The sequence below is a fragment of the Puntigrus tetrazona genome, chromosome 7 (assembly GCF_018831695.1).
Source record: "Puntigrus tetrazona isolate hp1 chromosome 7, ASM1883169v1, whole genome shotgun sequence".
NCBI classification, from domain to species: domain Eukaryota; kingdom Metazoa; phylum Chordata; class Actinopteri; order Cypriniformes; family Cyprinidae; genus Puntigrus; species Puntigrus tetrazona.
In genome coordinates, this window is record NC_056705.1 from 35,286,312 (window position 1) to 35,311,450 (window position 25,139).

At 40.7% G+C, this 25,139-nt stretch overlaps 1 protein-coding gene across 1 annotated transcript in view; it reads left to right on the plus strand.

The window, feature by feature from the left end:
* ankrd11 (ankyrin repeat domain 11) overlaps positions 1-25,139 on the plus strand; it is a 98,327-nt gene that overhangs the window by 72,323 nt on the left and 865 nt on the right. The window contains exons 3-13 of the mRNA XM_043243701.1: positions 2,397-2,542; positions 5,147-5,285; positions 11,519-11,692; positions 12,810-13,010; positions 13,176-13,318; positions 13,401-13,548; positions 13,635-20,671; positions 20,975-21,073; positions 21,441-21,584; positions 21,683-21,775; positions 22,171-25,139. The exon at positions 22,171-25,139 is cut by the window's right edge and continues 865 nt beyond it. Of these exons, the coding sequence (XP_043099636.1) occupies positions 2,456-2,542; positions 5,147-5,285; positions 11,519-11,692; positions 12,810-13,010; positions 13,176-13,318; positions 13,401-13,548; positions 13,635-20,671; positions 20,975-21,073; positions 21,441-21,584; positions 21,683-21,775; positions 22,171-22,356 (8,451 nt within the window). The 5' untranslated portion in view covers positions 2,397-2,455 and the 3' untranslated portion in view covers positions 22,357-25,139. The remainder of the gene's footprint in view (positions 1-2,396; positions 2,543-5,146; positions 5,286-11,518; positions 11,693-12,809; positions 13,011-13,175; positions 13,319-13,400; positions 13,549-13,634; positions 20,672-20,974; positions 21,074-21,440; positions 21,585-21,682; positions 21,776-22,170) is intronic.

A 25,139-nucleotide genomic window follows, 5' to 3' on the forward strand; every position in this document is an offset into this window, starting at 1 on the left:
GTGTGTGTGTGTGTATTTCTTTCCCTGCAGTAACACTTGAAGAACACACTCAAGTTCAGAAGCAGGGTGCACACAAAAGCACATTCCACATTATGCTCTGTGCATTCATGTTCATACGTGTTCTGTATTTACGTTCAGATCAGACTGTATGGACTCACTTCCATACGCGTTTTGTTAAATTAGTTAACTATTCCCTCCAGCCAGTAGAACTGTGGGATCTCACAGCTAACATACAGAAACGGCCTGTGGTGGTTTTGATCTTAAAGCAGACCTGTGTGGGCCTGTGCTGCTCTAGAACTTGCATCGACCTACTTTAGGGTACAAGCGTGTCTGTGTTTGTGTGTCCGCTTCACACCACATTTGTTTATGCCCATTAGAGCCGTGACCTTTCGACCACTTTGAGGTGTGGAACTGCTTTGTGGGGTGAGGATGGGGTGTGGGAGACCTGCCTGAATAATAGGAGAGCAGTATTACTCTGTGTCTGCATGCGCGTGCGGTACGTTAGCTGAAGATATAAATAGCTGTCTTTGAATAGGAGGGCTGGAGAGAGATGGCTGTGGCGCCAGAGTAGTGGTGAGTGCCAGTTTTCCTGGAGAAGAGAAGGCAATGGGCAGCTCTGCGCGTCACACAAAACTAAAACATACATTATAGTGTAGAGCTGCCTTCACATTAAGCCTTGATGTTCAGCCTATACAAAAACTAGTTCGAGGGAGATGATCCAAGCATCATTATCTGTACAAATCTTGGTTGAATACATTTGGGTGTGATGCAATGCATTTTTCTTACAATTGATTGCTGTGTGAAAGGCTGATAAATGACGTAACTTGCAAATTCCATGCATTTTATAAAGGTAGTTTGTCTCCGAAGTGAACCCACATGCTTTAAATGGCGACAGGGCATCTACAGTTGTGCTGTGGGTGTGTTCAGCATAAAAATTGTTCCCAAATGAGAAGAAAAAGATGACTCTGCTGTCTTAGAGATTAAACGAATACGGTTGTTCTAAAAGCCATAGAATTGTCAAAGCCTTGATGCAAAAAAAACCTTCATTGTATCAATATGGGCTGTCTGTCCAGTAAGTTCAAAATACTATAAAGAATTGATTTTTTTTCTTCTTTCTAATCTTTGCAGCAGCAGTCTCCACCCTGCAGTACTAATGAATTGCAGTGCACTTGCACTCTCTGCACTCAGACACTTTAGTGTTTTTATATTTTCATCTTACTGTTTTGCCGGTAGCTCTGATCTGTGTGTACGTGACGGTGCCCTTTTTGTTGTTGTTGTTGTTGTTTATTAGCTTCAGAATTACTGTGAAGAGCTATTTTTTTATTGTGTATTGTAAACAAGAAAAGATTTGTATTCCAGAAATTGGCGATTTTGTTGGTATTTTAAGGTGTTGCTTGAATTTACAAATACCTGGGGTTTATCGAAATGCTGTCAAAGGCAGACAACATTAAAATCTTGGCTGGCGTTTGTAATTGTTTTCTTGCTTGACTGAATCAAATGCATTCTGGGGAATGGTCCAAATTTTTGAACCATGTTGCATTTAAGACATATATTGAATGTACTCAACGGTTATCTGCCATGAATTGCAGAACAGTGTTATCAGATGAACTGGTCTACCAAAAATGGTGCAGTTTGTTGGTTTTACAATATTACATTTTGCCTGGTGATTGGCGGTAACTGATTTTATAGTAATTCTGAAATGTTCGTCTCAGTTAAAATGTTGGATTTTCTTCCAAAAGTGTTCATTTAAAAAATAATTTGAAATTTCATTTTGAAGTCGTCTTTTATTTGTTTTGGGTTTTTTTTTTTTTTTAACAATATTATAATTTTGTTAATGAATATTTCATTATTGAAAATATTAGTAAGTAAAGACCTTTTGTGTTTCTGTGTGTGAATGGCAGAGGCTATTTAATGTGCCTTCATTCCAAACCGATTGCTGCCATCATTTCTGTATCTTGGCATGTCATTTGTTCTTTATGGTAATTTGTAAATCCCGGAAATGTTTATTAAACACATGAGGAGTAAAAATAAAATGCAACCAGATGCCAATATGGTTGTACTTTGAAACGTACTCTGGTCACCGTTCTATCAAATAAACCTGATCGGTTGAGTTTGTAATAATTGTGACAACTTAATTTGATGGATGATCTGGCGACTGTTTGTTTATTTGAACTATTCAGTTATTGCATCCCACAGGTTGACCGCTTGTATACATGATCTGAGATCAGTACATAAATGCTATTTGTTTTTGAAGATCTGTTGCTTTAAGGGCTTTAGAGAATGGGCAGTTGAGTAAAAATGGGAAAAAAATAGAGAACTTAGCGTGCAGAGTGAAATGTCATAAAGGAGATTGACAGTAAAGTGCTAATGCATCTTTCCCTCTCTCTGTCTCACAGACGGTCGATGACGATGCGATGGAAGCGTGAATGAGGTTTGGCGTGGCAATAGCTGAACGATGCCCAAGGGTGGGGGTTCTAAAACCCCCCAGCTGGAGGACTTCCCATCCAACACCGACATGGTGGAAAAGCAGGGTGGGAAGAAGGTGAGGAAAACTGCTTTTATACTAAATCTTTTCTTAAGAGCTACAGAAAATATAGCACTGCGTAGTTGTGCTTATATCAGCTTTCAGACCATGAGTGGGCGTCTTATATTTGTTTTTATACGGTCTGAACATTTTAGTGAGAGTCAGTGTCAATATATCCCATCCAATCATAATACACTAAAAGTACACAGGACTGTAGTGTCTTTTTGAGTGGTGTAGAATGTTACCAAAGCATTTAATGTCAGAGAAATGCTGGTCTTTGGATCTTTTTATTTATCAAAGAATCCTGAGAGAGATCCACGCAAATGTGATGAGCAAATCAACATTATGTATAATGGATTCAGTTTGATCACCAGAATAAATTACATTTTAAAAGATATTCATGAATCAAGCATTTATTTTAAATGGTAAAAAACATTTCACTATCTTTCCCTTTTTTTGCTGTATTTTGGACCAAATAAATGCAGGCTTGTAGAGCAGAAGAAAATCCTTTAAAAACATAATTTTTTTTGCCGGGTAGTGCATATTTGGTTTGTGAAATAAGTCTGTAAATTTGCATGGATTGTGTCACCTAATGCTGTTTATTGGACAGTACAGGCTTTTACTGTTTACAGTTTTGATTTAGTTCAGAAATGCTTATGTTATTTATGTAGGCCATGCTGTTTTTCCTGTGTCTAGTGCGGTGTGTGCACTTGCTTTTGGGGGGATATGTCTCTTTTATAGTGCTCCAGTTGTAATATAAGCACACTACCTTAGACCCCAATATCGCAGGACTGCAAGAATATGGCAATCCTTAGTTAAGAGACGTAACTGTCCTGAGGGTTTTCAACATGCTGATTAAAGAGATTCACTGGCGTCCATCCCAGGATTTGGAAGTGCAGGCAAAACAACAAAACCGACATCAAAACAGCACTCAGCACTGTTGAATGCAATCTACAGCTGTATACTAAGCACGAAAACAGGGGAATGTATAAAAACAGTGTATAAATGAAAAGGCATTTGATGCCGCAAGTGTTTTTGAATCCAAGGGTCAGTGTTTTGGTTCAAGACGAGCTAGAGTGAAGAGTTTATGGCCCAGATGGTGTGTGTATGTACATCATTCTGTGTAATATTGCATCAGACTCTGCGAGGGGGAGGGAGCGAGCATGTGAGCAAACGAGGAAGAGTGAAAGCATTGCTAGGAGACCAGCAAGTAAACAGGGCTGCTCACACAGATGGTTTAGAGAAAGACTGCAAAAGACTTTTTACTTGATTTAGCTTCGGTTTCACTACACGCTGTAAGAGAGCCTGCACTTCTCTCTCTCTCTCTCTCACACTGTCTCTGGCTCGCTGTGTTTTCACATCTCTTTAAGCTCAGTTCTTGGAGGAAGATATTGTCTTGTGTGTGTGTGTGTGTGTGTGTGTGTGTGTGTGTGTGTGTGTGTTTGCACTTGGATGACATCATAGTCTCGTGACAGAGGGGGATGTGGGCTGGACTGAGAGGCTCTTGCAGTAGAAACGGCTCTACGCTGCATTCAGCTTTAGCTTTATCACTGCACTAAGAGCTCTTTAATTAGCCTTCATTAGCACTGCCAATAGCAGACACTGCCCCAGCTGCTTCAGTCCAACTTCCTCTCCCAGCAGTCAGCCCATTGCTTGTGTACATTCATGGAGTTACATTATTTGTACAGTGTTGTTGTTTTTTTTTTGTTTTTTTGTAAAGAGGAGATCTGATTAAAATTTTAATTTCTCTTCCAGTTCAGGCTGATGTATGTGTGTGTGTGTTTATAGTGTGGAAGATTTTATTTTTTTTTAATTTTATTTTTTTTTTTTAAATGGGCTGTATTTGAGATCTGAATATTGAAGGATTTAATGATGGGCTTTTGGCAGGACTGAGTGCGTGCAGCTTCGAAGAGGCTTGTCGAGGTGGGGTGTTTTGATGGGTTCCAGTTGTTGATGTGAAGGTTCTGGAACTGTTACAGACCCCTCCTCTCACGTCTTACATATAATGTCTAATCTCTTGCTTAAAGTAAATTCAGGACATGGACCACAAAACCAGCCTTAAGTGGCTGGAGTATATTTTTTGCAATAGATAAAAATACATTTTATGGGTCAGAATTATTGCTTTAGCTTTAATGCCAAAAATCATTGGGATATTAAGTAAAGATCAAGATTTTCAAATAGTTGTATCTCAGCCAAATAATGTCCTAATGAGTGGACAGCTTTTTTTATTCAATATAATGAAAATTATCCATCTCAAATTGACACTTGAGACTGGTTTTGTGGTCCAAGTCACATATGTCCATAAACATACAATTATCCATATATTCACATTGTAAAATATGGTATTTTTCTTAACCTCTTATCAAATAACAGTATTAACAGCATTGTAGGTTTAGTGCAAAAATCTCATTGTTGGAATGGAACAGGTCAGATATATATATATATATATATATATATATATATATATATATATATATATATATATATATATATATATATATATATATTCAGCAATATTTGTTCGAGAGCACTGTTATCAGCCCTTACTCTGAACTGAATCATTTGAGATACTGTTGTATGCTGTTTCTTACTGAACTTACACTATTTCCCATGTTCCCCTAGGATAAAGACAAAGGCTCGTCAAACAAGACTCCTAAATTGGATCACAGTGATGGTGTCAAAGAGATGAAAGAGAAAGCTCCTAAGAGGAAGCTGCCCTTCACCGTCGGAGCCAATGGAGATCAGAAAGATTCTGACTCGGGTAAGGGGGCGGGGCCAGGACATAACACAGAACTGTGGGTAACAGGAAGTGTGTGAGTGTTTGCGTGTGGGCTACTGTTGTTGTTTTTCTTAATGCGTGCTGGATGATAGAAGTGCTGATGGAGAAACCATTAGTCCTGTAATTGGAAATTTGTTGGATATGACATGCTGAGAAGGGTGAGCTATCATACTCTGCTTTATTTATAGGGATCTTTTGATGTAGTTTAGCCTGGATCGTTATCATTTTTGCTCAAGTATTTTATTTGATCTTAACTGAATGTGGGAGTTTACGGCAAGCAGCATATTTCTGTTGCGATTTGGCTGGCTTTTCCATTTGTTGAGGTTTTTTTTAGCTTGTGTAGAAAGACGGTGGTTCAAATGTATTTTCAGATGAGTGGTTTGTTTTATGGCTGTAATTTCTGCATGTTTTTTTGTAGTCGAAGCGCAGCCTCTCTGTAACCTTTTAGCGAGCCATTGGCAGAACCCCCCCTCTCTTTTGAGACGTGGCTGTAAGGCGTGAAATCGTGCCCATTTTCTCTCTCATCAGACAATGCCTGAAGTGCTCATTGTAATGCTAATAGGGGGTGTGGTCACGGCCAGTCTTTGATTGTTGGTTTTTCTTTCTCTGTCCAGTTTCAACCCTTATTTTGTAGTATCGCTTTCCCATTTGTTTCACTTGTTAATGACTTATCCTTTGAATTATCCTTGAATTCAGAACTTAAAATCCTCACTTTTAGGCCAAGCGATGGCAGATAAATGGCAGACTGTTGAAGATGGCTTGGATTTTGTTGCATGTTTTTGTGCTGCATCATTGTCTGTTCCTAATGGCATCTGTCCAGCTCTTGGCTGTACTCCACCTCATGCACCCTTACGGGGACTTTTTGATGTAGTTGAGCTGCTCTCTCCGTGGTCTCCTCCCCCAGTTGGAAGGTTTCCAGCACAGGACTAGTTAGATCTTTGTTCCATTACCGCAATGAGCTCACACAAACCACCGTTTGGCTGATGCTGGAAGTTGGACGCGCATTTAACATTTTACTGCAATGGGAGCTTTTTAATTATTAAGCATTAGCAGTCACTACCAAAGCCATTATTAACTCAGTCCTGGCCGGAATGAAATGGGGAAGATGTTAGGGCTGGACAGTATAGCTAATGAATCAATCTTGATATTTTTCAATATTTTTATGATAACTGAAACATACATTAATATTTTTTCCATTTGTTATCAGATTTGAAAAGATGTGGGGTCATGATATAAAACATGATCTTAATAGAACAGCTGTTGCTATGAAATACATACCAGTTGCAAAATCACCACTAGTTAAATTTTGGCGTATTGCTTTTTACTAAATGAACATTTAAGATGAACTAAATGTAAAAAATAATTGGATTCAACCTAATTTAAATATTGTTTTTAATCTGCAGTCTGTAGCTCAAATTCTGAATGTTATGAACTAAAAGTGGGTAAAGAGTGCTCACTGAATGATAACTAATAAAGATTACGATAGAGAGTTCTGAAAAATCCACACCAAAACAATAACGATAAAGGCACAGAGAAACTATATTGTTAGAATTGCTTCCAGAATGTTACAAACATCGTCAAACATTATCTTTATAGTTATTGTCCTTGGTGTAAACGGGGATTAAATGAAATGTGCTACTGAATATATAAAACACCCCTGATTTGGTACTGTATTCAGTCTGCCACTGATTGGATACATGCTCAACACTGTTAGACGTTGTAAATAGAAACCTTTGACGCTTTTCATACAGCGTTCACATGTGCACAGGAACATTTAAATACAATTTTAAGGCGAGCTAAACTGGCTTACTGTTTTTAAAATAAACTTTACACAGTATTATGATATACACCATAATGCCATAATTGTATACTGTCAGCAAAGATATTGCAATATCTCTCATCCGAACTATTGCCTAGCCCTAACTGATGGTGCAGATGGAGAGCTTAGTTTTTAATTTTAATGAATGAAAATGTAAATATAAAATCTACATTTGAATGATTTAGTTTTCGTGCATAACTACTGCTTTAATTTTAACGTGGTATAAAAAATATATATCCTGCTTGAATTGGGGGGAAAAGATTAGGTCTCTTAGTGCAGTTTGTTGTAAAATTGTTGACACAAAAACATGACGCTAAAAATAGGTACGAGTTATGCTCCTGGCGAGTAAAAAGTTAAGGCCTGACCAAGATCGTAATTGTTGAGCCCAAACAGATTAACAATACATTGCATGTGATTGTGTATCAAAGCTGAAGCCAACTTCACTGTGTCACCAAGGGTGTTTCTGGAAGATTCCATTTAAAATAAATAATTTATCCAGCTGATATTTTTACATCCCCCTCTCTGCATCTCTCTCATGGGCTCTCGGTGTGTTCTGCATTGAGGGAGACTGCAGAGATCGTCTGTGCCACTTAGCTCTAGTGCAGGGGCAACCCACAAGGCCCAAGAGCACTCAGGATACTTCCTCCGTTCTTTCTCTCCATCTCATAGTCTTCCTGCCTCCATCTTCTGTGTTTGCTCATTGCCTCGCTGCGCTTTCTTAGGCCGCAGACATCTTTGCTGCATTATGTATTAGAGACAGAACTTGGCATGGAAATAGAATGCAGTGCCACTGCTCTATAAAGAGCCTTCGCTAGTGGCGATGCATTTTAGTGTGCAAATAACAATGCATTTCCAGAGGATATTACAGAGACCGAATAGCTTACGAGGTGCTGTTTTTGGGATACGCACTGCGTGGTTTGAGAACTCGGGGCACGCGGGCTGAAGCAGACGGTGGATGCGAGCTGCGGAGGGAGAATGTTGTGGATAAGGGTGAAGGGAGTGGGCCGGCTGATAAGAGACTGTAATATTTGCTGCTCCACTGCTGCCCACGCCTTGCTAACGCTGGCAGGCATGTGCGCTGGTACACTTGCACACGCAATTGGTCTCTGGCTAACATGCGCACACAGTCGCTTTCAGAACGTGTCTGCTTCCTGTAGGCAGAGAGAAGAGATGCGCTGCTGTCTAACGGGTCGGACCGGTGATGTTTTTTGGCCTTCGTACGACCAAGCCATGCAGCATTACTCATATTCCTGGAGGGAGGAATGTTTTTGTAGTATTTCATTTTCTGTCATGCAGCGCTCTTATGAATTATTCACTATTGTGATTTTCACCGTATATATCAGATCTGGTGGTGCCTGGATTGTGTCGGCGTCTGTTTTGCCTGGGTTTTATTACCGAGTCTCCCACTGCTGATGCTGCCCTTGCGTTCTGAAGAGGTGAAGCGTGACCTGCATTCACACAGGCTTGGCGTTTGAGAAGTCTGATACATTAACATTCTACATTTTCTCTAAGAAGAAACCTCTAAGATGACTTCCTTCATCACTGTGGTTGATGAAACCCCGTACTGTCCTTTTATTTGCTGTGCGTAAAGTATTGACACAACATCCTGCAGGCACTTCCTGTCTCTTCTGCCTTAATTTCCTGTTTTCTCCGGGCACAACTTAGAGAGTCTCTGCCTTACGGTTTTGGTGATTGACTGGGGATCCGTGTCTAATGCTGGGTTCTTATGAGTGGTGGTTACTAAGGCAAGCGTCACTGTTAATATTTAGTGTACATGAGTGATGTAGTGAATTGTACTAGTTTTACTTTCACCTTTCCAAGCAATTTGATTTTGTCGGAGAGTTCTCAACTTACCAGTAAAAAAAACACCCAGAAGAACCTAGCAACAACATATTTCTTTCTTGTACTTGTATGTTTACCATTTGGAATTTTCCCTAGTCTGTTAGGCTGTTGTCCCTGTAACCCTCAGTCCCTGACCTAGATTCCCTTCAGCCATCAGTCTCAGAGGACACACAGTAAACGGCTTACTAACAACATCCAGAGAAATACTACACTAGTCAAACCTAATCAGATGAGATCATTCTGAACATTTCCTTGGTTCATTTCTGAAGACTCTTGGTCTGTGTGTGTGTGTGTGTGTGTGTGTGTGTGTGTTTCTTCAGTTGTTCAGATTTGTTCTCTTAGCTATTTAAAAACATTACAAACCTCACACCTAACCAGCTCTTCTTCTCAACTAGTTATGCAACTTCTATTACAGGCGGTGGTTTCAACAAAGACTCAAGTCAGCCCTGTAATTAATTTAAGTGTTTTATTTTGGTAATTTGTGCTCCTAGTGTATTTGCTTTCATGCATCTGGGCCCTGTGAAATTAATTTTTTTCCAAAATTCTGTTTTTGTTTTGAGAGATATAAATAAACAAAAAATATATATATATATATATATATATATATATATATATATATATATATATCAAAACAAAAACAGCATCATGTGCCGTTTATATATATATATATATATATATATATATATATATATATATATATGATGTAGTTGTAGTAGTAGTAGTAGTAGTAGTAGTAGTAGTAGTAGTAGTAGTAGTAGTAAAGAAAGTAGTAAAGAAATTGTGCGACACAGAACATGCAGGGTTTAAATGGTATATTTGTGGCTCAGTATTTACAGATACTAGTCCTTTTGACAGTCTGTTTCACAAATACCATGACATTCACGTTACATAGTAAATTGCATTTTTATGACTGGATTCCATGATTCCTTCCATTTTTTCCAAATCACGGTAAATAATAGGGCCCTATCTGTTAAACTCTTCTGTGTTTTATGTTAATACAGAAGATTATTAATACTCCCGGACTGTTTTTAAATACTAATGGATTGGAGCAACAGGCTCCCCCAAACCGCTCTCTGAAACCTTCCTTTCATGCAAGTGTTTTACTCACAATGTTGATATTGTTTGGTAATCCAGTGCAGCAAAATCAATCACTCTCAATGACAATTGTCACACAATTTTTTTTTGTAAACAGCTTTTTTTGTTTGCAGTGTGGGTGATTTGGTGCCATTATGTCATGGCATTAGCGATATAGCAGTATATACTGTGTGACAGTAAAAATTTACAGTAGAGATTTTATTAAACAGTTTGAACCTCAATATATCTGCAGTGTATTAAGTACTGATACTTTTTTTTTTTTTTTAAGATGATGGATTTAAAAATAGAATATTGTTATGGCATATTATTTAAAATATCAAAAATCTGTAAATTCAACTAAGAACAGCAATTAATTACAGTACTGTACAATTGTCAGTACCTCAGTTGAGTATTTTAGAAGATTAAGAGTGTAAGCACTGCATTTGTTAGTTTATCTGCCTGTTATAAACATGTTTAGACCACTTCTGCTGTTTATGCTCTTCAGGGTTTGAATCACAGGAATGTGACTAAATGGCAAGTACATGAGCGTGTGTGTGTGTGTGTGTGTGTGTGTGTGTTGATTTGTCGGGGCACATTGCACGTAAGTGTTTACAGGTGTTTGTAAATAATCATCAGCCCAAAACTGTAAAGAATAATTCCTGGAAAGATCTTTGTTGCTGGAAGCATTTGTATCTGGCTTCCTCTCCCTATAAATTATGCTTGTGGCCTTGAGCAAATCACTACGTTGGGAACAACAAGCTGGCTTGTAGATCTTCCATAGATTAGACAAGAGCAGAAATCTAGATGACAGGATTGTTGTACCTCATTGGGTTTTTATTGGTGTTAATGGCACAGGAATGTCTGCGTGACAGTTGGACGTGTTTGTACAGTTCGAGGCTTGGGGGTCATAGAGTGGAAACTGGCAAACACAAAGATGGCTCTCCCACTGTAAGTTGATAGCACAGATGAGACTGCTGTAAAGAGCTGGACGGCCACATTGTAAGGCAGATATGTTGACACTGACATACTGAGAATAATTGATGGGTGTTTCAGTGAAGAGCAGCTGCTTTTGTCCAAATGCAGCGGTGACCTTGCCTCAGCCACATTGAAATGTGAACACCGGCCATTTTGTAATCGGTGACAGGCTGCCAAGTCATAGCCTTAAAGAAACACACACATACACACATGCTAGAATGGCATCGGGGGACCCCTCCCTCCCCACGAGGCTTTTGGGTAATCTCACACCATGGCTGCTGCCACCAGCAGGCTTTCGCATGGGCCAAGCGGCTGGGAATTTACCCAAGGCTTCACTTGACCTTCAGGCTGCTAAGGATGGCATACATGGGAATGCATATTAACTTGTGCTAGCTTACTTAGATGGACTATGAAGGTCACTAAACGGAGTTTGATATTGTGTCTATTCACAAGTGTTTATGAGGCTGGTTTGTGGGTTAATATGCCCCTGTTTTCTCCTCAACAGAAAAACAAGGTCCAGAGCGGAAACGCATTAAAAAAGAGCCCACTAACACCAGGAAGTCAGGCCTGCCATTTGGGATGGGCATGCCAGGGATCCGGGCCGGGTACCCCCTCTCAGAGCGGCAGCAGGTGGCTCTTCTCATGCAGATGACGGCGGAGGAGTCCGTAAACAGTCCAGGTGCGTGTTTGTCATGGGCGCCACGTCTCAGGGGTCACAAGCGGGAGGGGGCCTAGTGACTTCAGTAGCTTCCACTGTCCCTGCTGCACTTTCACGCTATTCTTCATTTAAACACACACACCACAGCACTTAATTAGAATTCAATTAAACAAGATAACCCTCATCAATTTCCATTACTTCAGTGAAATGAACCTCTGCAATCTTAATCCACTGTTGTTCATCAGCCCTCCAGGACTGTTGATAGTGCAACAAGGGACTTGGTTCTACTGTTTCAATATGAATTGTTCAGATTCAGATTTGATTGAATTGGTTCGGGTGGTTTTGCATTCTAATGTTGGCACTTGAAGAAAAATAAAACCTTGGATCACGTTGCATTTATTTCAAATGTCTGTTGTGAGTTTGAATTCTAAACTGAACTAATGCTATTCTGTAAAATTTAAGTATGCAGATCTGTTAGATTTACTCAAATTTAGTTCTTCCTCTTTAAATAGTTTACCAGATTTATTTTTTTTCAAAACAAAAGACTGCAGGAAAAAACCCTGTTCTGCAGAACACTTTTGCATGCCAACTATTGTTGTGCATACTCTAGGTTGTTCTGAAAGTGTCTAAAAACAAAAAATTAGTGTATGATATGTAGCTGTGTCTTCTCTGAGGTCACTAATTGCCTTGTTTTCAAATGGAATAGTTTGTTGATTCAGTGTTTTAATTTTGTTGACAATATCACACAAATCCAAGATGTGAAATTGTGTACTTCAGTTAAAATATGTAATGCAGGCATAAGGTGTTGTTTGCCATGTTTTTTTTGTATAAGACTGCCATCTTGAGGTCAGAGCAAGCAAAACCCAGTCAGTCGCTTATACTTTATAACTAAGCCAGAACTGAACCTTTTTGCCTCTAAGGCCATCCAACTCAAGAACTATAGAACTTTTTTTTTTTAACAATACCCTTTTTCATTTAATTGATTTGATTAGAGTTTTTCTTGTTGGATCTTAAAATAAGGATTTTAAAATAAGCTGATCTTGTGACCCCCTTGGAAGTTTACTGAGACCCCCATAGATTTCATGATTGTGAACCACTTCTGTAAATAATTGCTGTTTATATCAATATTTTTATTTAGACACAACACCAAAGCACCAGTCGCAGTCAAGTCTGGGTCAGAAGGGAACACCAAACTCTGCCTCAAAAACCAAAGACAAAGTTAACAAGCGCAATGAGAGGGGTGAGACACGGCTGCACCGGGCAGCGATACGTGGGGAGGCACGCCGGATAAAGGAGCTCATCAATGAGGGGGCTGACGTGAATGTAAAAGACTTTGCAGGTAAAGGCAGCCATCAGAATTCACCTGTCCTCCACCTTAGTGCTGTAGCATGCTGGAGATTTTGAATGGTATATTAAGTGATTTAGGTGATCTGGTTAAAATGGTCATGAAATTCTTTCCATAACAAAGATGAGCTGGCAGTTAATAATGGCATGCCTTTTTTAGGCTGGACCGCACTGCATGAGGCGTGTAACAGAGGGTATTATGATGTGGCCAAGCAGCTGCTGGCAGCCGGGGCTGAGGTTAACACCAAGGGCCTGGATGACGACACGCCTCTACATGATGCGTCTAACAATGGCCATCTTAAAGTATGTAACTTAGATGTTCCTAGATTTTAAGGACATTTTAACGTTGGCATCTTGATCGACAAACCATATTCTGTTTTTCCAGGTTGTGAAGCTGCTGTTACGATATGGAGGGGATCCTTGTCAGAGCAACAGAAGAGGAGAGACTCCGTTAAAAGTGGCAAATTCGCAAACAATGCTCAATCTGTTGCTGGGAAAAGGCACTTACACCTCCAGTGAGGAGAGTTCCTCAGGTATCATGCAGTTCTTGTTTGAGTAATGCCACAACAGGAAATATGTACCTTACATTGATATTATGAGTTCTTGTTTGCATCTGCAGATTCTTCTGAAGAGGAAGATGCCCCATCATTTGCCCCATCCAGCTCTGTTGATGGCAATAATACAGACTCAGAGTTTGAGAAGGGCTTAAAGTTAAAAGGGAAGGGCATGGATCCACCCAAATCCACCACAACTCCCATCAAGGATGAGTACGAGTTTGACGAGGACGACGAGGAGGAGCGTGTCCCACCTGTGGACGACAAGCATCTGCTCAAGAAAGAGTTTCGCAAGGATCCCGTCAGCAAAACAAACAACTTTATCTCCATACCCAAAATGGAGGTTAAAACTTATTCCAAAAGCAACTCGCTAACACCAAAGAAGGCTGTGCGCAGGATCCTGTCAGACAGCAACAGCTCGGACGAGGACGACAGGACGTTGTGTTTCACACCCACAACCACACCAAGGCAAACTGCACCTCAGACCAATGTCAAGAGCCGAGACTCAACGTCGCTGAGCTCAAAGCAGCAAAAAGACAAAAATAAAGTCAAGAAGAAGAGGAAGAAGGAGACGAAGAATAACGTCAGTAAGGAAGTGCGCTTTGGTAAAGTGAACGACAAGTTTTGCACCTCAGATTCTGAGATTGGGGACCTGGAGAGTGAGGATGATAAAGGATCCATGCAGAGTGCAAACTGCGTCAAGGACTCTTCTACATTGAGCCTCAAAGACCCCTCTGTTTTCAGTTCTTTGTCTGTCTCGAATTCATCCTCCACGCATGGGGCTCTGAGCTCTCAGAAACACACACAGTCTCTGGCAGAGCAGCACCCGAAGCAATGGAGGACAGATGGCTGGAAGACTGTGTCTTCTCCAACGTGGTCTGATGTCAGTTCCCTCTCGGACTCAGTGAGAACAAGGCTTTCCAGCGAGTCAGACTACTCTTCTGCCGACTCCAGCATTGAGTCTGTGAAACAGGTGAAAAAGAAAGTGCAAGACAGCAGAAAGAAAAACAACACACATACCAATGCGGTAGACAAAAAGAACTCAGAGTTTTACAAGAACTCAAACACAGATGGGGCCATTTCTAAAACAGACAAAGATGGAAAAGTGTTAAAGAAACACAAAGTGAAACACAAACACAAGAGTAAGGAAAAAGATAAGGCTCCAAGTGTTGTGTTGAGTCAAGACATGAATGAAAAATTTGTCAAGAGCTTTTCTTTTGACTTTGATGACACACGGCAGAAGTCACTCATTGTTGAAACAGAGTCACCTTCTGAAAATAGGGTCAAACTTTCCAAACATGAGAAGGATCATTTTAAGAAGGAGGACAGACTGTCAAAGGGTAAATCAGAAGACAAGGACTGGCCAGGTAAAGAAACTCAAAGGGGGATCAAGGAGGAGAGGTCAAAGAAGACAAAGGAGTCCAACAAGGAGAAGGTGAGCAAAGAGGAGAGGGACAAACCTTTGAAGGCTGAGAAGGAGAGAAGCATAAAAGACAAAGACAAGGCAAAAGAGGAGAAGCAGAAAGCCCATAAAGATGATAAAAAGAAAAAGTCTAAGGATAAGTCCCTCAAAATTGAGGGAAAAAAGAATGAGCAAAAAGACGACAAACATTTTAAATCCGAGAAAAGCATAAAAGAAGAAAAGGAAAAGTCTAAGAGGGAGAAAAACATCAAAGAAGACCCTGATTATGAGGACTTTGACTTAAAAAATCACCTACTAGAGGACACAAAGATGAGTGCGTCTGATGACCCCCATGATCGGTGGCAGTCAGACATGTCTTCTGACAGTTCCCTTTATGGAGATGATAGCTGGGACTCTCCTGTAAAAGAATACAAAGCAAATAATGCGGTTAAGTTAATTGTAGAAACAGTCAAGGAGGAAAGCAGGGATAGAAAAAAGGAAAATAAGGTCAAAGATAAAAAGCCAGATCATGGAGAAAAACGTTCTGAAAAGGAAACAGCCTCAAAGAAGAAAGACAAGGAATCTTCTGAAAAGAATGCCGAAAAGAAAAAAGACTGGACAGACAAACAAAAGTTTAATTCTGGTCAGTCGCTGGAAAAGGACAAGAAACGAAAAGAATCAGCGGAGGGTGTCAAAGAGAAAAAAGAGAAGGATTCTGTGGATGGCAGCAGAGACAGAAAAGATTCCTATGAGTTTACTAAAGAAAGGAAAGACTCCAAAACTAAACAAGAATCTTTGAGAGATGACTATGGGAGCGAGGCCTTCTTTAAAGATAAACCAGAGAATGAAACCACTTGTAAGTCTGACCCCAGGGAAAGGAACCACTCTGGAAAGGAAAGGGAGAAGAAAATGGATGGTGTGGAAAAGAAAGAAAAGTCCAAAGGAGAAAAACACAAGGATAAGCCTAAGGACAGAAATTTGGATCAGGAAAAGGAGAAACCTGAGAAAAATTCAATGGATAGGTCAATGAAAGAGAAAGATCCAGAAAGGTCCTCCAAAGACAAGCGAGATGTGGTTAAAGAAAAGCATAAAGATTCTCATGGCAAAGAAAAAGAAAGGAAGATGTCATCTGAACAGAATAAAGAAAAGAAAGAAAAGACATCACAGGACAAACATGCTGACAGAGACAAAGACTTCTTGGAGTTTAAGAAAGAAGAGAGAAAACCTGAAAAAGTGAGAGAGAAGACTTGGTATACAATTGCAGATATTTTTACAGATGAGAGTGAGGATGAAGATGACAATTATAATGGGGGTGTTGCAAAATTTAGCGACTCTCTTGGACTGTCAGATTCGCACAGGAAAGATTCCACACCTGACAGAGATGAAATGGACAATTTCCAGACAGATAAACATAAGAAATACTCTGAGGGCAAAACGCATTCCACAGAAAAACAAAAAGACAAGGAACATAAAGATAAGAAAAAGGAGAAGGCAGCATTTGATGCTGGAAAAGAGAGAAAAGCCTCCATGGAAAAACACAAAGATAAAAAGGATAAAGATTCAACTGACACTAAACACAAGGAACGCAAGGACAGAGCATCTGTGGATTCAAATCAAGACAAGAAAAGCAAACAGAAACTTCTCGACAAGAGAGATGTCAGTGAAGAAAAGGGCAAAAATAAATACAAAGACAAGACAGAGCACTTAAAAGAACGTAAATTTTCAAAGGGGAGTGGTGAAAATGAGAAATCCTTGTTGGAGAAACTTGAGGAAGAGGCGATGAATGATTACAAAGATGATTCCAATGATAGAAATAGTGAAATTTCATCAGACAGTTTCACAGACAGAGGTCATGAGCCTGTTCTAAGCAGCTTCTATGATTCCTCCAACATCAGCATACCCGACATATCTGAGGAAAGGAGAGAGTCCATCTCCATCTCTAATGCACAGGACAAGTTCCGAGAGAAAGAGAGGCATAGACATTCCTCATCCTCGTCCTCCAAAAAGAGTCATGACAAAGAAAAGGAGAAAGTCAAGAAAGAAAAGGGAGAGAAAAAAGATAAGTCTGAGGAAATCAGAGAATCCTATGGCCGCAGAGAAAGCTTGCCCTTTGACAAGGAGCCCATGCCTTTGGAGGCTGACCCTTACACTTTTCCATATGGTTCCAAAGCTGATGGTGAGGATGACTTGGAGAAAACTCTGGAGTTTGAGAAGGAGATGTCCAAAAAGGACAAAACAAACAGTGTCCTGAACAGTGAGAAAATCAAAGACAAAAAGAAGAAAGAGAAACACAAGGAAAAAGTAAAAGAAGAAAAGCATAAATATTCAGATGGTTTTGGCTCATTTAGGCACTCAAAAGAGGAACAGAAATCTGGACTGAAGGAAAACACTCAAGTCACAAGTCTTAAAGAGAAATCCAAAGAAGACGGTTCTAAATTTGATGGAAAAAATAAGGACAGAAATAAAGATATCATGGATAAGGAGAGAACAGATGTCAAGGCAAAGGTCAAAGACGAGAACGATAAATTCGGACAGTCAAAAGAGACCACTCGAAAGGACAACCGCCCTCGTGAAAAGCTGTTGGTTGACGGTGATTTTAGACTAACGAGTTTTGGCAAAATGCTTAGTTTAAAAGATCAGGAGATTGAAGAGCGCCATAAGAAACACAAAGAGAGAATGAAACAAATGGAAAAACTAAGGCATCGATCAGGCGATCCAAAGCTCAAAGATAAAACTAAGTCAAATGAAGAACTGAAGAAGAACCGTAGTGAAGTCTCCAAAAAATCTACTTCAGTGGAAACTGCTTTAAAAGAGAAAAAGATAAAAGATATTAGCCTTCCAACCCAAATGATGTCACCTGATAGAAAACCACAACCTATGGACAGCCAGAACTCAAAAGACTGGCTCGCTGGCCACCAAATGAAGGAAAGCCTTCCTGCATCTCCACGACCTGACCAGAACAGACCAACAGGTGTCCCCACCCCAACATCTGTGATCTCATGTCCAAGCTATGAGGAAGTCATGCAAACTCCACGCACTCCATCATGCAGTGCGGAGGACTATCCTGACATCATGTTTGAGGGTCTTGAGTGTCAGAATTCCTCTGCCACAACCATGTCCATGAACGCCTGCTCTCCTTCATTCTTCGATAGATATTCGAACTCGTCAAGTAACTTCCAGGAGGGAACATGCATAACACCAGCAAAGAACATGCAGTTACCCCTTGTGAGTCGGTCTGTCACCTCTGATGTCCGGCGACCACTTGAGATTGAGTTTAAAGTAGAGGCAGAAAAGTTAAGACAGCAACATATACAAGACGGCACAGCATTCGAGTCTTCAGCCTCACATCTCACTGAGGACAAGATGGCAGCTGACAGACTTAATTGCATTTCTTCTTCTTTCTGCTTATCGCCTATCGACATGATGTCTCCCAGGCCTGACCCATCACAACATGATAATGTACCAGATGACTTACCATCTACTGTAAATTCCATCAACGATGGCAGTGAACACCCTGGGAGTGTCTTTAACAACTATCTCATGAAGCCCTCAACTCCAGTCCATAGACCCGACCCCCAAGAGCCTTGTCTGGATATAGCTGCTCCCCCAACTCCAGCCCCTGCTGCCCTGCCTCCCATGGATATTGAAGATCTTTCAGAGCCACACCAGAGTGGACCCGGTCTAACACCAGCCCACCCTGTTAGTGGGAGTGACTACTTGCCTCCTGCTGTTGAAGAGCAAGAAGATGAGGAGGAGGAGGAGGAAGATGATGATTTCATTGAGGATGCCAGAGAAGGTCACCACTCTGCAGACGAGACCATACAGTCTAGGAACGATCCCACTTATACACTCGGGATTGAGGAACCTGACAAAAAGGCTTGGCTCGAATGTCCAGATAGAAGAGATCCTGATGTACTTCCAATTACACCAACCCATCTGCAGGACAACTACATGGACAACTCATGTGATCAGGCCTTAGGCTGGAATTCAGAAGTGCTCATGAAATCACCTCACGAGAGTTACAGAGAGGTCGAGGCAGCGGTTTCAAAGATTAGCAGTCCCTATTCACACTCTGATTGTGAAATGCAGCATATACCAGGTATAATGCCTGTGACACCACCTCACTCTACCTTTTCTACAGCATACTGTCCATCACAAATGCCTGACACTCATTATGAGATCCACAAAGACACAGTAGAAGACATTCAATCACCAGAAAGACCTGTAACGGAGGCATTGGAGACAGAAACCTCTCAACTAGATACTTTCTTCACTGAATGCAAACCAAATCCTGAGGAAGCTTCGATGGACCTAGAGCCCTCATGTATGATGAAAGACAATAGTCAAGACTCTCCCACCTATGCTGCCGAGAACAGCATGCCTGTAGCCCCACCAGTCAGCCAAGAACCTGTTGTTTCATGGGTAGATCCATTCTCTGGTGCAGCTGATGAAATGGATGACATGGGTCCCTTCTCTATACCAGACCTTCCTTTTCAAGAGAAAGAGATACAGGACCCCGATATGACAGCCGCAGAGACTGCAGAGAGTAAGCAGACAAGGCCACCAGTCATTGAGACGAGCGAAAATGACATAATGGATGTTGACCTGCCAAGTTTGTCCAAAACTCCTTGTTCTCCTGCAGTTGTGTCTCCAACTGAATCTGGTCAGGATTTGATTCCCCCAATAAGCGACAATGTCTGTAGACCACAATGCGAGTTGGAGCCAGAGCCTCAGAACATACCGGATGTTCCTCCCATGAAAGAAGCAATTCCAGAGGAGAGGGGAGCATTTGAAGAAGAAAATGAAAACAACAGTAACCTGTACTCTCCTGAAAGTGATAAGGACCATGAATACAGGCAAAAAGAAACACCGCCAGATTCCATGATGCCATCTGTTATGGTACAATACTTGGATCTACCAGTCACCACAAAACCACTTTCATTGGGACAAAATCCTGTGGTAGCTTTGGGTACCTCATGTAGCCCTCATCCTTCTGTTCAGGTTCCAGCTGTCTCAGTCCCTAGCAGCACCCAAGTCCCGGAGACTCTTGAAACAACCGCCAAGTTATCAGTGACCATACCAGTGTCTGAGGCACCCAAGAAAATTGAGGAAATACCTCAGAGGATGACTCGGAAAAAGGCTCAGATGCTGGCCAATCAGAGCAAGCAGAGTGCCGCGCTAAGCTCATCAGGCATCACCTGTTCAGTATCCACCTCATCAGTCACCACAAGTGTGACCACCTCTTGTGTCACTGTAGAAAAGGAGAAAGAGCCCATCAGCTCCTCCACAGCTCAAACGTCTACTCCTGCCCCTGCACTAATCACCAAAACAAAAGGCAGGCCTGTTGAAGATGACGACAACCAGTCTCAACATCCCCGCAAGAGGAAGTTTCCGAAATCAGGCCAGCAACAGGTGCAGGTTCAGCTTGTGAACACTGCAATGAAGCAGACTCGCGAGATGATCCAGCAGACACTGGCAGTCATTGTGAATGCCATCAAATTGGATGAAATAGAACCCTACCACAGTGACCGTTCCAACCCATATTTTGAGTACCTTCAGATCCGCAAGAAAATTGAGGAAAAGAGGAAGATTTTGTGTTACATAACACCTCAAGCTCCCCAGTGTTATGCGGAGTATGTGACATACACAGGATCCTATCTGCTTGATGGCAAGCCTTTGAGCAAGCTTCATATTCCTGTGGTAAGATTTGTTTGTGTGTGTGTGTACTCTATGCATAAAGACACTTAACACTGTCCTAACCAAGAGTTAAATTATATTACTCACAAGTAATTTTCTGTCCATGCTCGAAGTGAAAATGATGTGCATCACTGCACAGCCGCAATCATATTTGATGTTTTATGGAGGAAGAATTTGGACCATTCTTGGTTAGGACACATTATATTATCTCCATTAAGCTGTGAGAATGTCCTTCTGAACATTAGTCATTCAAATGCAGAGTCTTGTAGAATGACGAGACATGAACATTTTCTCTTACTATCTTAGATTGCTCCACCCCCATCTTTGTCGGAGCCTCTGAAGGAGCTGTTCAGACAACAAGAGGCAGTGAGAGGAAAACTAAGACTGCAGCACAGCATCGAGAGGGTAAACTTTTACTCTTTGGTTTCAGTCTTTCCCTCTGTTTTTCTCTGTCAGTTTTTTCCCCTCAACGCATCACTGAGCGCATTTCAGAAGTCACCCCGTTTGGATGCAGTGATCACACGGCACAAATCCTTTGATGAGTCATCAAAGGGTTTGTGTAATAGAATAACAACTTATCTGCAATATACATTTCAACTAAGTAAGCATATTGCAGTATGATCATGCTTCCCATTTCATTTTCTTCTGATGTTCTCTCTTGCAGACCTTGATCATTTCAACACGTTTTACTAGCTTTGTACCTTGGTTATTAAATGAATGCTCATGAGGTATGGGATGTCCAGTCTGACTCTGATTTAATGTCCCCTTACAGGAGAAGCTGATAGTATCTTGTGAGCAGGAAGTGCTTCGTGTTCATTGCAGGGCAGCAAGAACGATCGCAAATCAGGCCGTTCCTTTCAGTGCTTGCACAATGCTGCTGGACTCAGAAGTCTACAACATGCCATCAGAAAGCCAAGTACGTACTCATTTTAACGATTAGTGTTAACACACCAAAGATGTTAAAAGCCTTTTAGCACAGATTTTCTTACATCTGTAACAAATTGTGTTCTTCAGGGGGATGAAAACAAGTCCGTGAGAGATCGCTTTAATGCTCGGCAGTTTATCTCCTGGATTCAAGATGTGGATGATAAGTACGACCGCATGAAGGTGAGAGGCTTCCTTATGCAGTGCAATGAAAGTTTTAAATGATTTTCAACAGTGTAATAAACTGAGCCGTTTACTTCATTGAATGAATGATTCATCAGTCTGAACAAATAATAGGAATAATGTACAATGACTGGTAACCAAACTGTTTTGAGATGTTGCCAAATTTTGAGATTCATGTTCTCATATAGGCCATTGTAGCTTAGACATTTATGTATAATATGTTTTATGTTGAATCCAATAAATTATTTATTTCTAAGTCTTACTTGATACTTTTTCATTTAATAATAATGGCTTTAAATAATATTCTGTAGGCAAATTTAATTGGTTAACTTTTTTTAAGCCTTAAATGTGCAAATATTTTCCAAAGTCTAACTCCGATCTTTATTTTCTGACAGACGTGTTTGCTGATGCGGCAGCAGCATGAGGCCGCCGCTCTGAATGCAGTGCAGAGAATGGAGTGGCAACTCAAGGTACAGGAGCTGGACCCTGCTGGACACAAGTCTCTGTGTGTGAACGAGGTCCCCTCCTTCTATGTGCCAATGGTCGACGTCAATGACGACTTTGTACTGTTGCCTGCGTGACACCGACACACATTCAGACTCTGAGAGTTCGGTCTAATATTAATCATCTATCAAAGAGACATCAAACAAAGTTCGGTAAGGGCTAGCCGGTTTGAGGAGATTTCTTTGAGGAGAGAAAATATATATTATATAGAAAAAGGTAAATGACAAACTCATCCTTTTCTGCCCGAGGAGGAACCGTCTTTTTACGGGAGAAAAAAAACACAACTTGCACTTTTATCCTCAAGTTTTTATGGTTTTGTTTGGGATTTAAAAAGCAAAACTGCTTTGAACCTTGTCCCTCCTGTCTTGGGTTATTTGGGCGAACATATGGGACAGAATTTTTCTCTGTCCCATCCCATGCTAAGTTACGACAAACCAGGAGCTTGAGACAGGTTCGTCCACCTATGTGCTCCAGAACAAGGGGACAGACGGCACAGTGGTGGACACAGAACTCCGTACACGGTCAACACCTCGATGTGCAGGCACAAAAAAAAAAGACACGCAAGAGCGCGACAGGAGTGCTAACTAACCTCTACCTGTTTGAACCTGAGTCTATGATGCCTACGGCAGTGGAGAGAGCGTCTTTCCTGCTGTACAGCACCCCATGCGGCCCCACGTTCAGGGCAGGAAGCTGCGTGCAGGGGGCGGCAGCTCAGTAACAGAGCCAGGAGGAGAGACTGCGTTCAGTTTTAGGGCATGAGACCCGGAGTGCCCTCACGTGGTGACAACAGTGCATTTGGTCCCAGACGCTGGATCAAAAGCATGGATGGATGGATGGATGGTCCCTAAGCCAGGTCTGACATGCCTGGTTTTAAACAACTGCATAAGGAAAAAAAAGACTAATGAAAGAGCAAATGTTGCTGTCACAAATCACGAGACAAGGACTTTACAAGATTATAGTTTTTCTTTTCTTTTTTTTTTTTTTTTTTTTTTTAATGTTTGTTTTTGGTTTATGTCTTTCTTTACTCGGGCATTTCATTGTTCCCTTTCTGAGGAAGTGACTTGAAACACTACAGAGCCAACATTAGTTTAATGGAAAAAATACAAAACTGAAAAAAAAAAAAAAGTATTCCGTAAATGATGTACAGTTTTTATAATCATTAACCAATGTATTCTCGCTGCCTTCTAGATAATTTATTTTGCCACACATTACTGCACAGTTGTAAATAACTTATGTACTGTAACATCACTCAGTTAAGTGTAAAAAAAAAATAAATGAATAAAAGTTATCATTGTATGTACAGTTCACTTTCGGGCAGCACTTCCCCCCACCACCACCCCCATCCCCCGCCAAAAGGTGTACGCATCGTCAGTATTTTCAAGACTTCCATGCAGCGGTCCTTAAGGTTTCTGTCCAACGCTAGTCAAAGCCAATCTAGATCGTCATCACCACCGTCATTAGGAAACACCATTTCTCCTGATTACTCTGTCAGGGCCAGGACCATAGTTTTCAGATGTAGCAGAGTGATTATGGATTTATTTAAAGAATAGTAGAGGTATATTATTCATCGTTTTATTACACAAGTATATATCTTTAAAAAGTATAAACCAAGAAAATGCCTTTATACAGTTAACGTCTCTGATTTCTTCTAAAGCTGCACAAGTCATAGGTAGGATAGGGCGTGATTTGGAGCCTACTTCATTCGGGTCTGTCTAAATATAAACATATTTGAATTTATTACCCATCGTACAATTAAGAATCATGGAGGTTTTTGTTTTGTGTGTCACGCACTCTGATCTCGTTCCGCTCGTTTTAAAGACGTTTCTTTTAACCCCCCCTCGCCCCCACCTCTCGGCCGTTCTGAAAGATCTTAGCAATCAGGAGTTCTGAAATCAACGTGAAATCATCGCCCCGTTATCTTGTAGGTTGAATTCCTGCTTTTCTGTTATTTTTAAAATGTTCCGTTTTACAAAAGCAAAGTTCTTAAATATTATCTGCGAATAAAAAGGAAAACGCGTTATTGCATCAGGCAAATGTTTTGCGCTTTTTAAAAAATTTGTCGTTAATTCGTTTTAGAAGTCACGTCTTCGGCGCTCTCCGTTATTAGCAACGTACTGATACGGACTTTTAGAGAACAACACATACACCCCTCCGTTCCTGGACTCACTATTTGTGTACACGGGCTCTCTGACTGTTTTTTTTCCATATTAAACATTCTTGTGATCCTCCCCTCAGTTTTTTTGTTTGTTTTTGAATGCACCAATGTCAGTTATTCTCTGATTTTGTTTATCCTTTACCATCTGAATACAATTTACGGATGTTTAAATTTGTCGATACGCGAAGAGGGGACTAGCTAGGGTTTATTTCTAATCATTAGACATTGTTTTGGGGGGAGTGGAAATTGAAATGTGTTTTGATATTTTTTTTTGTTCGTTTTGTTTGTTTTCTTCATGTGAGGTTGTGAGTCTGTGAAAATCCCACATGACGCGGTTCTGTATGTGTGCATTGAGTCTGGGTGCAACAGGTGTCACTAGTTCCACAGGTGATTGATTGTTTAGGATGACTCGTGTCCTGGTGTTTTGTGCAAAACAAAATGATTCTCCCGAGTGCGTAATACGAATGGCTTTCTGTTCGGATTGTGTTCGCTTTGAGTGCTTTCTTTTGTGTTGTGTGGTTTCTCTGACAAAATTTCAGATGAGCGCTTCTGATGTCATTAGGTGCATTCCCGTGGTTTCTGTATCATCATAGCCCCTGTACACTTCCTGTTTACATATGTGTGAATTTCCACTGTCCTGTTGAAAGCTTTTTGGGTTCCCACAGCCGATTCGATTTAAAAAGGCTTGAAATTGTGACGGGATGG